Raw genomic sequence first — 15,611 nt, forward strand, 5'->3', positions numbered from 1 at the left:
GATGAGAACAGAAATCGCGCAGCAGCAGCGCGGCAGCAGCGGGAGGCCCCATTAGCTAAAGTGGTGCTTCGGGTTAAGAACAGCTTCAGGTTAAGAACGGATTTCCGGAACGAATTAAGTTCTTAACTCAAGGTACCATTGTACGGGTAACTGAACAAACTTTGTTGTATTACATTCTTCATTAAATTATCTTTCCACTGATATATAATTTTATGGCATTACTCCAAAAAAGCGGTGTTATGACCATCAAACCTCAGAAATATGCTTTTTCCAAAAGGTTTCGACAATTTTGGCCACTAGGGTAAGTTGAAAAAAAACAACATCTTTTAGCCTTGCCCCCAGATTGTTTCAGAGGTGGGTCCAGAATGGGGTGGGTGGCCCCCAGAATCAGATAAGCACCCGCTTCTTATATACTGAATGGATATATAAGGGCATTAATGGCACTCCAGTCAGCCTGACACCTCTTCCTTTTCCTTTTGTTCATGCTGAATTGCCCCACACCCCGCAAAGTCCCGCTTTCTCAGCACGGCAGGCTCAAAGCTCAACTTAATTACTTCTAGGGAGACCCAGGTGCTCTTTTGAGCTTTCCAAGCAAATAAAAAGATTACAGAGAGATGAACTGGCTGTAAGATCATGGATGATTCATGGTTGCAGAACCCTTAAAAAAAATGAAAAGAAAAGAAAGACAGAAAAGAAAAGCGTTTCCTTTTCTCCAAATGGCTTCTAAATTAGGTGTGGTGTGGTTTTCAAAAGAGAGAGAGAGATAAAGAGAGAGAGGGGGGAATACCTGCATCGAACACCTTCCTGTACTTACTGGAGAGATGAGTCATTTAAAAATGACTAACGTATGAAATGAACCATTGCAGCCCACTCTGATATCACAGCATCGATGGTTTTAAAGTATCGCACACCTGATGCTTCGGCACCAACACAAGTTGTTTTCTAGTTTTGACCCTTTTATTCAGATGGCGTTTTTGATTGCTTGTTTGCTCTCAAGCAAAAATTCCAGGGCTCGGGTGGCCCGACAGGCAAGAGATCAGAGGACTCTGCCAGGTCAGGGAATGGAGGAGAAAGGAGTGGCACAGGAACAGGCAGGCTGGCCAATTCAAAGCCCTTAACTTGGGTCCAGTTTACGGCGACTCAAGCGCTTGGATTTGTGGAACTGACACAGCTACAGGTGTCTCATAATACATGTTCTGCAGTTGTAGCAAATTGATCTTTTAGTGAGGGAGAACTTGAACTTTGAAACTTCCTGCCTATTGACATCAGACAGATGCCTTCACTGAATTCTTTTTTTTTTCTCACCTGTCAAAAATATTTTTACTTAGGCAAGCCTATCCAGATATGGGGAAAAAAGGTTTAATTTGGATTTTAGCTTATTGCTGATTTTATTTTTTTGTAATTTTATGTTTTAAATAGTTGTTTATAATTGTTTTTATTGGTAATTTCATTTTTTTTCTTTTTGTAAACCACATTGCGGTTTTGTTTCTATCCTTTTACAATCAAGCAACACAGACCTGAAATAAACAAATACTTTTTTAAAAAAACTGCAAAATGCAGAAAAGTGCAAAAAAATTCCAAGGGAAATTCCAGAGAAACTGCAGTCCTTTCACCCACAATTTGCTTTGGTGTGGATATGAAAAATAAAACAACCGTCACCCCTCCAGCCATCTTCTCTTTTTTGCTGAATTGTGTGAAGGAACAAATATTATTTATTTATCTCAAGCATTTGTACTCCACTCTTCAAATAAAAAGGCTCCTAGAGTCCTTTATGTACAATCAATTAAGGCAGTCCATGCCTTACAATCTAAAAATCATGGCACACAAGGAAAAAGGGAAGAGGAGGGAAGAGGAAACTTAGCTCATCAGACTAAAGCATTGTGTGCTAGAACTATGACTAGAATCCTTTCTGCACAATTTTGGAAATATGCCCGGAAACCAGAGATCGGATGGATCTGCTAAGGAAACTGGGAAGAACTATTGGTAAGTACAGTACAGTAAAATTAACTGCAATGACAAAAGATAGAGGGGGGAAATTGAATGCTACAAGGAGTTGGCATTTTGTAACTCACTGTATTAAAAAAGAGTTAGAAATCTCAGCAAAGGGAACAGGTTATTTGTTTCAATAGGAAAGGGGGAGAGAGAAGAGAAATGTATTTTTCTTGTTTTGAACTATGATTGGGTCATAAATTAAAGTTTAATAATAATGTTTCACACTTAATGCTTATTATTAATTGATTAAATGAAGAGGATTTTAATTAAATATATCAAATGTATGTAAATACTTCCTAACGACATCTGCAGAATTACATTATTTCTAATTTTGTATTTTCTATTTTTAATTCACTTTTCCAATTACTGACGAATAATACTGTGAAAGAGGCTGATTTGCAAATAATTTTAAAAAGGGAATATAGGGGAGAATTTACATACACATCCCACATTTGAGAAGCAAAGGGCTAGGACTTTAATCTCCCCTCAACTGTCTCACTCCTTTGACACCCAATCCATCACTGCTCTGAATTTGAGGGCCTTCTGCAGATTCCATCTTACCAGCAGATCTCTTCCACACAATATAGGAATCCACGTTGTGCCCTTTGGAATTCCCTCCCCTTAAATATTAGACAGGCTCCATTCTAGTACTACTACTTACTATAAATAAGTCCTGACCATAGCATTTCAACACAACACCAAAGACTGGACGATAACGCTCCTCTCTACTGTCAGGCCTAGTAAAGTTTTGCAATCCTAAGCATGCTAATTGTCAAAAGGCTATCTAAGGCCAACTTTATTGCAGAAAGGATCCTACAAACCTGGCAGCACAGAATATTAATGGGGATTAGTCCCAGGTATGTGGGTACAGGATCAACCCATTTAATGACAAATTAGGGCTCCCTGAGGGAGCACAAACAATGGCTAAGGAAGTTTGCAAATCTCTTCTCCTCCTTCCTCATTCTTCAACAAACAAGCCTGGCTACAGTAGCAGAACTTTGTCTCCACAACTGATGGAAAATTTGTGGTTTCTGGAGGCAGTGCTAGCAATCCATCTCTGTGGGAACCATTTCCCATCTTTAAAGGTTTCTGGAATTACTGCTTTGTGCACAACGTAAGCAGCTGTATACGTATGTATGTAGGTACAAAGAAATTCGATTCTAAGCGATGAAAGGCGAGGAGGCCATTTGCAAACCGCTCTCTTGCTTTTTGCTGACTTAAACTGCACTGTAGATCATTCTGATGGAAAGGAGGCGTATGAATATTTCAAAGCAGTAAATAAATAAACGTGGCGAAAAAACACAGCTCACCGATTCGTAAGAATTTAGGAAATAATACAAAGGCATATCCAGCAAAGAGCTAACGGGCGAAATGAGTGCGGTCAGCACACCAGATAAGACAAGTGAAGATTTCACAACAGTAAATATTTTAAAGACTGAAAAGGCATAAAGAAAAGCCGGAGCCCACCAAACCAGGCCTGTCAAACAAGGTTGTATAAACCGGGGGTGGGGGGTGGGGATCAGGAATTGGTGGGGTGGCAGGGAGCAGAATGGAATCCTTCAAAACAACAAGGTAATTTCAGTGCTAGGAATTTGCATGTGTGAAGATGCAAAAGCATAAAGATGTTCGCAGATAGTTCCACTCTGCTACAGTCTCTGTCCAAGGTGCTGTTGCCAGGCAAGAAAAACAAACACCAGCAACCTCTACTCCCCCCCCCCACCAGATTTCTTGAGTTCTGCCTCCATTTATCATAAGCAATGACCTCTTGTTTGTGATGGTTTAATGGAGTGGCATAAAACTAGGGCGATGTTGATGTACATTTATTCCGATAAATTCACTGTTAAAGTGATTGAGCGCCTTTCACGCGTAGGATCATTGAAGAGTTTATGAGGCAAAAATCTAGACCTTGGCATTTATTAGCTCAGGGGATGGTTATGACCAAGTCAACAGAAGGAATCTTCAAGTTGCAATAATATTGAAAAATGTAAAAAAAAAACAGCCCATCACCAGCCCAGAGATCTGATTGAATACAACATACTTTTCTCTTTATTAGCTCCACATATTGCTATCTGCTTCATTTTCTAACTCGCCTCTTATTATTGTGTGTGTACACACACACACACACACACACACACCTCTCTTTTCTTCCATTTCTTTAGAAGCTTCCAGGAGGAATAAGGCTATCAATGGCCACTAACCATGACAGAAAACGATAGTTCTGTTTCAGTTTGTCTGTTAATTTGAAAAAATGAAAATTAGGAAGCTTCTCATTAGAAGGGAAACGGGACTTCTCTTCCATCCCTTTATGCCAGATATACCCACTCAAGCAGTTTGATATGTAAACTGTGTTATTTTTAATGTTATTAGCTGCTCTGAGCCTGGCTTCGGCTGGGGAGGGCGGGATATAAATAAAATTTTATTGTTATTGTTATTATTGATCTGGGGTGCCACATAATATTCATTCTGCATTTGTAAGAACTGTATGGCAGCAGCTATACTTTGGAACTCCCTTCCTGTTAATATCAGGCAGGTGCCTTCACCGTACTCCTTTTGGAACCTGCTGAAAACATTTGTTTAGACAAAATACTTGAAAGTGGATGCGAGTTTTGGTCCATTTTGGTTTATTGTTATTTTAACTTTTTTAAAGTCTTAAAGTATTGTTACTAATACTCCTAATGGATAATTTTATTGCTTCATCAACTTCTTTGAGGCTCTTGTGTTCTTGTTTTTAACAACCTAGCAGTGTAAAAATGAAATAAAATGAAATAAATCCCCAAATTATAGCTACTGAAGGAGGGGGAAGAGGGGTTTACTTCTTCTTCATTGTTGGCTAGGAAGAAGCAGTCGTGTCAGCCTTTGGGCATATACTGTTTGCTTTTGAGGAACCAGGGGACGCGGGTGGCGCTGCGGTCTAAATCACTGAGCCTAGGGCTTGCTGATCAGAAGGTTGGTGGTTCGAATCCCCATGACGGGGTGAGCTCCCGTTGCTCAGTCCCTGCTCCTGCCAACCTAGCAGTTGGAAAGCACCTCAAAGTGCAAGTAGATAAATAGGTACTGCTCCGGCGGGAAGGTAATCAGTGTTTCTGTGTGCTGCTCTGGTTCGCCAGAAGCAGCTTAGTCATGCTGGCAACATGACCTGGAAGCTGTACGCCGGCTCCCTCGGCCAATAAAGCGAGATGAGCACTGCAACCCCAGAGTTGTCTGCGACTGGACTTAACAGTCAGGGGTAGGGGTCCCTTTACTTTTGAGGAACCAACACTGCTTTTAAAACTAGCACTGTCTGGCAAGTGCCTGTCTGCTTCCCTTGCTAGTCTTAAATGCTTCTGCTGAATTGCTGGTTGAGGTGAAAGCATATCTTTGATTCAACCTCCAATACAGGAGCTCAAACCTTTAGATGCCCAGAACCAACAGGACAGCTGGTAGCTACTTGCTTGGCCCATATCATATCAAACTAAGAGCTTTATGGTGTGTAACCCCCTTCATCATGCTGCGTTACATCATGAAGTTATTGTCATGAATCCTTAAGATTGAAACTGACAGGCCATCTTCCTTAACTGCAGTGGTGGAATGAGTGATTTCCCTTCAGTCTCTTGCGTCTGCAGTTAAACAATCTTACTGGAGGGGACCTGGGAGTAAAGTCAGGGGACACACTTCTGGCCAGTGGTCGAAATACGACCCTCTAAGCTTCTCCCCCAGGCCACACCCCTCATGGCCCCCAAGTATTTTGGCCTAGCTGGAATGTGCCCTTGAGCTCTGCCTGGATGGACAGAGAGGCTTGCAGGGAGGTATGTAGAAACTATTTAATTTTGTTTGTTGCTCCACACACTTTTGCCACACACCACAGGCCTGTGCAGCCCAGGATGTTCCTTACCTCGTTTCTCCCTGAAACCTTGGGGGTCTGATTCAGTCTAAGGTCGCTTGCATTGCTCTGAGCTTTCTAACAGACAATACAGGGCCAGATGGACGCATAGTCTACTGTGGGATAATGAGGAAGCTTTGTTAGTCCAGTGGGACTCATGCAAGGAACAGCTGCAGCACTTCCATGGCCTCACTGTGCAGAGAAGTCATCAAGGGGCACCTTCACTGCAAAGCTGATTAAAAAAAAAAAAAAAGGATATTGCAAGCCAAGGAGCAGATAATTTTCTTTATTAATAATTAAACCTGGAGAGCGGATAACATCCCCTTCTTGATTCTAGTATAAATGTGTCACTGTGAAATATGTGAAGATTTACCAGATGCATGTAAAAATGCTCAACCATCAGTTTCAGAATGGAACCACTTCCATTCTCCTTGTCTTCTCTGATCTGCCCCTTTACTAAATATACAGTTCTACCTTGGATCCCAAATGCCTTGCGAGTTGAACGTTTTGGCTTCTGAACACCGCAAATCCAGAAGTGAGCGTTCCGGTTTGCAAACGTTCTTTGGAACCCAAACATCTGACGCGGGTTCCACGGCTTCCGAATGTTTTGGAAGTCGAACGGACTTCCGGAACAGATTCCGTTCGATTTCCAAGGTACAACTGTAGATTCTAAAGAGGTGGCAGGATGCTGATGTAAGCATCCTGCAACTCAGGTTTTCATCTATCATCCCTTGAAAGTTAGAAGTATTTGTTGCACCTGGAAAACTCCCTCCACCACCTTTTGCAGGATATTCAGAGCCAGGCTTCCAGCTTCTGGAGACAGCCTCCAATTCATGCCTTCAACCCATGGAGAGTCTTGTGGAGGGGATGGCTCAGGACAAAGGTGCATGATCCTGCTCTATGGTTGTTGTTGTCAATAATAATAATAATAATAATAATAATAATAATAATAATAATATACCCTGGGCTACTCTGGGTGGTTTCCAGCACACATTATTGGTTACTACATGCTTGTGAATACTCAAAGAGAGTTAGGGGGCTGCCCCCAATCGAGGCAACAGTGATTAATGGTCTACCTTTGCAATCAGCACTCCAAGGGGTCTAGCTTACCATTCTTTTGCTTGTTTGATGTTCTGCACCCAGGCCCCAAAGTGCCCCAGAGTTCATCTTGCAGGCCCATCCAGCTCTGCTTCCTATTTTTGCAGTGGCCAGCCAGATGTCCACCAGTGCATACTATTTTGGTTTCCCAGAACTCCCCATTCCTAAGGGACTCCTCTCTAGCCTTTACATGGTTTGGGGTTTGGGACTTAAAAAGATGCCAAAACAATGAGCAGGGGTGGGAGACCATCCTGCTGCTATCCCTCATCCCAGCTGGGCAGGTATGCTAATGACTGCTGCCCTCTGGTGTCTTACGTACTGAAATACATCAAAACACAAATACACATTGGCTCCCTGCTGCCTCTGGAAGCCAAATCCTGTGTTGGTCTAATGTGAACCGGCAATTATCTCTCTCTCTCTCTATCATCTATCTATCCTGAAATAATAATGCATAAGATAAAGAAATAATACAAAATAGAAATATTGTTGTTTTTAGCTACCTTATATCTAACCTATCTAGATATACATACATAGCTAAATAAGAGAAAAGGGAGGGACATTATAATAAGTTTGTGTGTAGTATATAATCACAATGTTCCTGATAAAGCACATGGTTTTACCTTTTCTTGCATATCCTGCACATTAAGAAGCAGGATGTTTCTAACGCAGTAGCTTAGCCGAGAATGTTCCCTGAAACTGAGATTGCCCCACATAAATCAAGATCTCTAGAGAATGCGATCCAAAATAACTGGTCATTTGGAGCCCCATTTACCTGTAGATACACATAGCCCAAACATCTGTGTTGAATGGCAGTGGCTTCGGAAAGCAAAGCTTTTCCAGCAAAGGTCAAGAAATGTACAACTAAGGCATTTCAACTTAAACTCCCTCCCATCTATACCCTGAAGACTGAACCACAAGCCCCATTTACTTTGAAGCAGGGATGGGTGTTTGTTTGTTTGTTTGTTTTTTCCCATCCCTGGTAGGCAAACCTCCAGGGTAGGAGTTGGCTGTATGCATGCTAGTAGTGGGTGGAGCCTGAGGCAAAAGTGGGCGGAGGTGCAGTGGATGTGATCCTTACCTTTGTGTGGCTGGAATGCAAGCTATTGTAGAAAAGTCAAAGGTCCACCCCCCCCCAACCTTCCATTCTTGCAAGCAAGAATTATCACAGTCCAAAGAACCGTTTCCCAGAAAAGTTGAGAGCGCTAGAGGTGGGTCCAGAGCAGGGCTGCAGAGGCTTGTAGCTTGAGCAGATAAAACTGTCCACCAAAAGAAATGAACCAAGCAATTCAACACACTTCACTGCAAATCTCCAAAGCATCCAATTATTAACCTGTCCACTAATTATTGCCTAATGAATTATTGCTTGCAAACCGAATGTAAGGTAAATGTAAATGGTAAAGGACCCCTGGGGGGTTGAGTCCAGTTTAATTTGACTATGGGGTACGGTGCTCATCTTCGCTTTCAGGCCAGGCGAGCTGGCGTTTGTCCGCAGACAGTTTTCCCAGGTCATGTGGCCAGCAGGACAAAACCGCTTCTGGCGCAACAGAACACCATGATGGAAACCAGAGTGAATGGAAACACCGTTTACCTTCCCGCTGCAGTGGTATCTATTTTGTCAGGAACGTGCCCCCCCCCCCCCCCGAGCACAGCGGAAGAGTCATCCTCAGAAATTGAGCTAAGTAGCAAGGGACCGACTCTACAGATGAGTGCTGTGTGTCAGAGTTTAGAGAGAACAGCCCAGCCCCCCTTCTTCCCAGGGAAGAAGCTGTTAGTTAGCTCTCAAGGAGAGGGAGAGTTGGAAGTCAGCCCGAGTGTTGCCAGGCAACTAGCAGATAAGCCAGAGTCTGAGGCTGTGTCTTCTGCGAGTGAGGAGGAGACAGGCCAGCCATTCAGTTCCCGTACTAGGAGACTGGAGAAGCTCAGAGAACAATTGAAGGGAAGGAGAAGAAAGGTGGATTTTGGCATTCTTGTTGGGGGAGGGATGATGAGTCAGACTGAGCAACTACTGTTAATGAGAGCATGCAGGAAGGCCATGCTCTAGATGTGTTTTTTCTTATAAGTAAACTTGCATAAAACTGATGGAGAGTCATTGCTGCATATCAGGCTGCTTGCCTGCCAGAGATCAATATATCTATCTACTTGCCCTGGTATGCTTTCAAACTGCTAGTTTGGCAGGAGCTGGAAAAAACGATGGGAACTTGCCCTGTCGCATGGATTCGAACTGCTGACCTTACGATCAGGAAGCTCAAGACCACAGCGCCACCCGCATCCCAGTACATTGTAAATGTACTGATGAGAGAGACAGACAGAGAGAGAACCAAACCAAGCATGCCAATTCTTAATTGAAGGTGTGTTGTACTCAGCCATACCTTCTGAGGTCAAATGCAGCCACCCACACCTCTTCAACCCACCCACAACTTTAACCTCAATGTGGTAATTCTCTCAAGAGCTGGCATTCTGGAATGCCTCATTCGGTGAGGTTCCTCTTGTAACTTGGGAAAGCTTTTATCCTCCAGATTCATGGAGGAGAAGCCAGCCAACGGCTGTTGTAGAACATGGAAGGCCACCTTCGTGGCAACACAAGAAAGGACCTTTTCTGTGGTGGCTCCCCATTTATGGAATATTCTTCCCCGGAAGGCTCACCTGGTGCCTTAGTTACATATCTTTAGGTGTCAGATGAAAACATTCCTCTGCTCCCAGGCCTTTGACTGATTAAATGATCTATGGCCTTTATTTTGCTTGTTACTATGGCCTTTTAAATGTGTTTGTGGGAGGGGAATTATTATTATTATTATTATTATTATTATTATTATTATTATTATGTATTTGTGTTTTCATTTTGTATTTTTATGCTGTAAACTGCCCAGTGATCTTCAGATGAAGGGATGTGTGTTTGTGTGTGTGTGTGTGTGTGTGTGTGTGTATGCACCACAATACTGTAGCTATGTTCAACCTCCACTGTTGGATGTGTACATACTTGCTGGTCCAGCTTCTTGGCTTTCCATAGGCTGCCTTTCTGGTCAGCTACTGGGAGAATGGACCAGATCAGCCTCCAGCAAAGATCTTCTTTGGATCTCATGCTCCTAAGTGTGTGAGCACTGAAAGGCAGGCTAGCATGGTGTGGTTCATTCTCGCCTGACTAAGGTTACAACAACAAAGGGGAGGTCCAGCATCTAGCAGGCCACAGGACATGGCCCAGGTGGGAAGAGGAAGATTGCCCAGGCGAGGAGAAGGAGCCGTGACTTCTACAGCAAGGGATACAGTTTCCAAGCAGACTTGGCAGAGCAACACAAAACTTTGTAGCCACACAGCGTTCAGAATCCCAGATCCGTAATGGATAACTGAGACACCGGATGTTAAAGTGAGCAGAAGCTTAAAAAGAGGACTGTGATGCTAAAAATAGGACACCTGGCCATATAGTCAACAGAAACAGTGGGATAGTCTTCCATTTTATGGTATGTGGCTTCTGACAGTGTGTTTGGAGGTCCGGGGCTGCTTTCAAAGTTTTGCAGACTTGCAGCAAAACAAGAAATAACTTTAGTAAAAAGTCTTGCTCAGGCATTTTAAAAAAATAAATGCCCTGGTTGTGTGTGTGAGAGAGAGCAAGATCTTTTATATAAATAACCATAAGAGATTTAAATTATCTTTCTTTAAATGAGAACTGTGATCTTTAATTGAATTCAATAGCCCTGCAAATGGACCAAATAATCTCTAATTGATTAGATCATTTACTCCTTATCAGCTCATTTTCTCCTTAAACTTGCATTTGCTTGTACCGGCGTTAACTTTCTTCCATTAGTAGTTAATATTCAATTGCCTGTTTTTTCCTTCACGCCACTAATTAATTAAAAGCGAGAGGAAAAGGTAACTTTCCTCCTTTTAGTACTGCAGAAAGTTCCAGAGTCAAACATTCCTCCAATTTTTTGACAGGAATTGAGGGCATTTTGTTCCTCTTTAAAGAACAGAAGTGAAAAGGAAAGTGAGCGGATCTAGGACATAAAGGCAAAACCATCTTTAAAAGCAGGTTTCCCGCAAGGCAGTGGCCCCCTCCTGCAAGGGGCTGGGCCCTGCTGACGTCAATGGGAGATGAAAGTGCTCAGCATCTTTGCAGGACTGGGCAGCACAGTGTTGAGCAGCTCTTGCTGGTATAAAAGGAATTTACTGTTTTTGTTGCTGGCACCCGTCCGTCTTGAGAGATGACGGCGTGTGCTGCCAGGGGTGAAGTCAACCTGGTGCATTAGCAACACTGAAGTGACCTCCCTGAGGCACAAGCCTGGACAGTATATTTGGAGATTCTGGGCTGACTAGACGAGAAGACCCTCCTCTCGGCCTCCCTGTATTACTACTACTACTACTACTACTACTGAGGTAAAGTGAAGGACCCCTGGACAGTTAAGTCCAGTCAAAGGCGACTACAGTGTTGCGGAACTCATTTTGCTTTCAGGCCAAGGGAACCAGTGTTTGTCCACAGACAGCATTCCGGGTCATGTGACCACTTCTGGCACAACGGAACACCGTAACAGAAACCAGAGCGCATGGAAACATTGTTTACCTTCCTGCCACAGCAGTACCTATTTATCTACTTGCACTGGCGTGCTTTCAAACTGCTAGGTTGGCAGGATGCTAGGTTGGCAGTATTACTGCTACTACTACTACTACAGTTGTACCTCAGAAGTCTAACGGAATCCATTCTGGAAGTCTGTTCAACTTCCAAAACTTTCTGAAACCAAGGCTCGGCTTCCAATTGGCTTCAGGAAGCTCCTGCAGCCAACTGGAAGCGATGGAACCCACGTCAGACGTTCGGGTTGAAAAGAACAATCGCAAACTGGAACACTCACTTCCGGGTTCGCGGCGTTCAGGAGCCAAAGCATTCGAGTACCAAGGCGTTTGACTTCCGAGGTACGACTGTAGTAGCAACAGCAATAAAGTGGTGCCTAAATCTGCTGATGGAATAATTCACAGCCAAAGTGAGATTCAGCAGTTTTACACATCTGAATTTGCCTAGTGAGTCTAACAAGAGATGCTTGCTGGCAAATGCCATTGCTCATGTGGTAATGAAGGAGTGCAACAGCCTCTATAAATCAAAGAATGTGATGAAAACAAGAGAAATGAAAAATAAAGGATTGGGGGACACAAATCCTGCAGGATATAATGACTGTCACTGGTCACTCCCACACCACACATTCAAAGCACATAATCTCCCTGCCCGCCAAGAACCTGGGATTTGTAGTTTACTACTCACAGCTACAACTGCCAGTACCCTTAATAAAGTACAGATTAACTGCATGGTATGAATGTGACCATAGAGCTTTGTTTTCTATATCTATATTTTTTTATACTTTTCCACTATAATTTTTCACATTTCAGTCAATATAACCAGACATTCATAATCATCAGCTTCCCTCTCCCACCTTCCATGGTTCTATTTATTTATCCATTTACAACTGCATATTCCAATTACTCCATATGTTTTATTTTTCTGCCTACTCCCTGTATCTTCAATACCTGAAACTGCTGAATTTACTCCACCCTGCTAATGTTTTTAACTCATTCAACACAATTCTTTGTATATTCTGCAAACATTTTCCATTCTTCCTTAAAGACTCCATCTTCCCGATCTCTTATTCTACTAGTTAGATTTGCAAATTCCATATATTCCACCAATTTCATCTGCCACTCCTCCTTTCTTGGTATAATTTTCTCTCTCCATTTCTGAGCATAGATCACTAGGGCTGCCGTGGTTGCGTATAAATGCTTTTGATCTGTGGGGGCATCTGTTCCTATTTGGGTTTTGCCCACACATAGTCAAAACAACACCATCCACCTCACATCAGAGGCATGAGGAGACCCCAAGGTTGGCAGCAGTACAGTGTTATTTAAGAAGATGAAAAAACCCTAAGCACAGTAAAATCCCAAACAGCCCAGTGAGGAGTAAGGATACTCAGTGGACAAAGAATGCTGTGTGTCTGTTGGTGAAGGGGGAAAATACACACACACAACAAGAACTCGTGTCCTGCAATGCAAGGGAGTATCCTCAAAAAGCATACGACTAGCTGGAGTGGGAGCATGCCACACTGCAACATTTGGTTGATGGGTTTCTGCATGTGTCTGTTGGTGGCAAACTGAAATTTAATCACAGTAGATTACCTATATGGAGACAGCTGTTGACTGAATGAATCGCTAGCCTGACTTGGTATATAGCAGGTTCTAACACAGTTAGAATTAACAGGACCAGATAGGCTCCTAATTTCTAAATCAGCCCAACATTTGCTAAACTAGTCAAGTTTGCCTGATTATAGTCTAAGGCCTATATCTCTACTATGTTCACCATGCCACCGACAAACACAGCTGATATGTCTACTTCTAGGACAGATGTTGTGTAACATACAATTTGTGGCGCCCCTATCAGTGGTGCGCCAAAAGTCAGTGATGAAACTCAGCTGTATCTCCACTCAGACATTTGCTTGGATATTCACATGGTCACAGCACCCACATATTCACCGTATGTGCAGGATGAAGACATTGTGGTCAATACAACTTGAGACCTCCTATCTATGCCAAAAAGTTGTTCTACCTGTAAAAGGAGATGCTTGCAGAAAATCCAGAAAAACATAAAAATAAAAGACAATTGCAAAACATTCCATCATGGTTGACTAACCCACATTTTCAGTATCTGTGCTGTCAAACAGGATGCGGATACCAAGGTCAATGCTATTCCTATCTATGGATAGCCCTGATGACCATCACCTTAAATCTTCACAAAAGGTGTTTGACCTGTGAAAGCAGGCATTTGCAGAAACTCCAGAGAAGAAAGGTAAAAAGAAAAGAAAACCCAAACATCGAGAAATTCCATCATGGCTGACTAACCTGACCAATGGGCTCTTTTGTTGGTGGCTTTCCTCTTCTAGCTGTGCTTGTCGCCAGCGTGGTGGTGGTTTCCATGACTGACGTGGACATCTCAGACTGCATTGCAGTTGCGGTTGACTCAGTTGTCATAGAGGAAGGCACTTCACCAACGAGTCTCACGTTCCCTTCTATCACTATGTTGGTGTCGCTCTCAGCGGCCATGTTGAGGACTTTCAAGCCGTTGTAGTAGAGTCCAGAAAGCTGCCCCTGAAATGGGTGGCCCCGCTCCTTGCCTCCAATTTTTATTGTCGCTTGGCTATTGAAGATTGTGAGCTGACGCCCTGCAAAGATAGTATTACATACATGCAAAAAATGTTGATTGCGAACACTACACTCTTAAACAGTGGATGATTTTTAAACAGATTGTTATGGGGTGGAGGATGAGAGCAATAAACTATAAGAAAGGAATTTTGCTCATAATTCATTGCTTTTTTAATGAGGTGTCCATGGAATGCAGAATTGTCAATCTATGTATGTAATTTCTAAAATTTATGTTGGGTTTGCTTTTCGCTTGAAAGGCCAATTGGGAATGTTTTTCATCTATCTGCTACAGACTATCTCCTCACCCATTCTTTTTATCATGATCATTTTTATTTTGGTCCAAACTTTAGAGGTGTGTGTGTGTGTGTGTATTTGTAGGTCAGATTTCTGATTGCCGGTTCTATCAGGCAAAACATGCAAAATTGCAAGGATTGCAAATACTTATGTATTATGTTTCTCTCACACAAGCATTCATCTACGTAGAACTGCGTAATATGTAAATATGCCAATATTCCAGGTCACACGCAATTATAGTTTAGTGCTATGTGGACAACTCAGCACAAGTTCCAAGAGAAGCATCAGGCTCATGCATTTGCCCTTCCACACCTCTCCTTTCCGTGCACGACAAAGGAATGAGAGTTTTTCCAAGTTTAGTTTTGCTTTCAAAGAACCTCCGCTTTGCATTATGTAGAAATCAGGAATCCTTGTTTAATGCAAACAACGGTTCCTCAAATAAGCCAAGACCATAAGCAATGGTTTGGAGTTGGCCTGTTTACAAACCGACCAGTCTGTTTGACATAAGGATCCCTAGTTTGTATGTAACGCTAAGCCAAGGTTCCTTAAGAGAGAACGTAAACATAGAAAAAGCCTAGCTTTCCATCCATGCAGGAAGCGGTGGGCAAAGTTTGTAAACCTGATGCCCTTATTGGGCTTGTGGAGGCTCATCCATATGGCGCTAAGCCACAGTTTAGTGTTACATGCAAATGTCGTCACTTCGTTTAATGAATCCTAACATTTAAAAAATTATCATTAAATACAAGCATTCATATATCTATCCTATTCATTTGTAAGGCTATCTGCTCCTGAATCTCCCTGTAAATTCATACATGAATTTCACACACACACACACACACACACACACACACACACACACTGAAGAGGCATGAGATACATACAGTATACTGAGCATTTCAGAAACAAACAAAAAATGCTAAAGAAAGAAAGAGAGATGTCTGATTGTCTTTCAGCAAGGCTACTGACGAAAAGAAAAAGCAAGAAAATTAAAAGAAACAAAAACGCTTTGGATGTAAAAAAGTAAGTTTAAGGAATGAAACATATATCAATGAAGAGTCATGTCACATTGCTATTGAAAACAGAAATCCTCACCAATGCAAGCTCATTATTATTATTATTGTTATTCATAAACATAATATTCTGTTTTGCAGATTGGTTTCTGCTCATAATAAAAGCATGCACACAACTTTAAGCTCTTTTA

The 15,611-nt window shown here is 42.4% G+C and overlaps 1 protein-coding gene across 48 annotated transcripts in view; it reads right to left on the reverse strand.

The window, feature by feature from the left end:
- Positions 1 to 15,611, reverse strand: part of NRXN1 (neurexin 1) — a 988,232-nt gene that overhangs the window by 111,034 nt on the left and 861,587 nt on the right. For all 48 annotated transcript variants that reach the window (XM_083733051.1, XM_083733048.1, XM_083733042.1 and 45 more), the window contains one exon: positions 13,817 to 14,136. In XM_083733051.1, the coding sequence (XP_083589177.1) occupies positions 13,817 to 14,136 (320 nt within the window). The remainder of the gene's footprint in view (positions 1 to 13,816; positions 14,137 to 15,611) is intronic.

Source organism: Podarcis gaigeae, assembly GCF_964106915.1.
Source record: "Podarcis gaigeae genome assembly, chromosome: 3".
Classification (NCBI taxonomy): Eukaryota; Metazoa; Chordata; class Lepidosauria; order Squamata; family Lacertidae; genus Podarcis; species Podarcis gaigeae.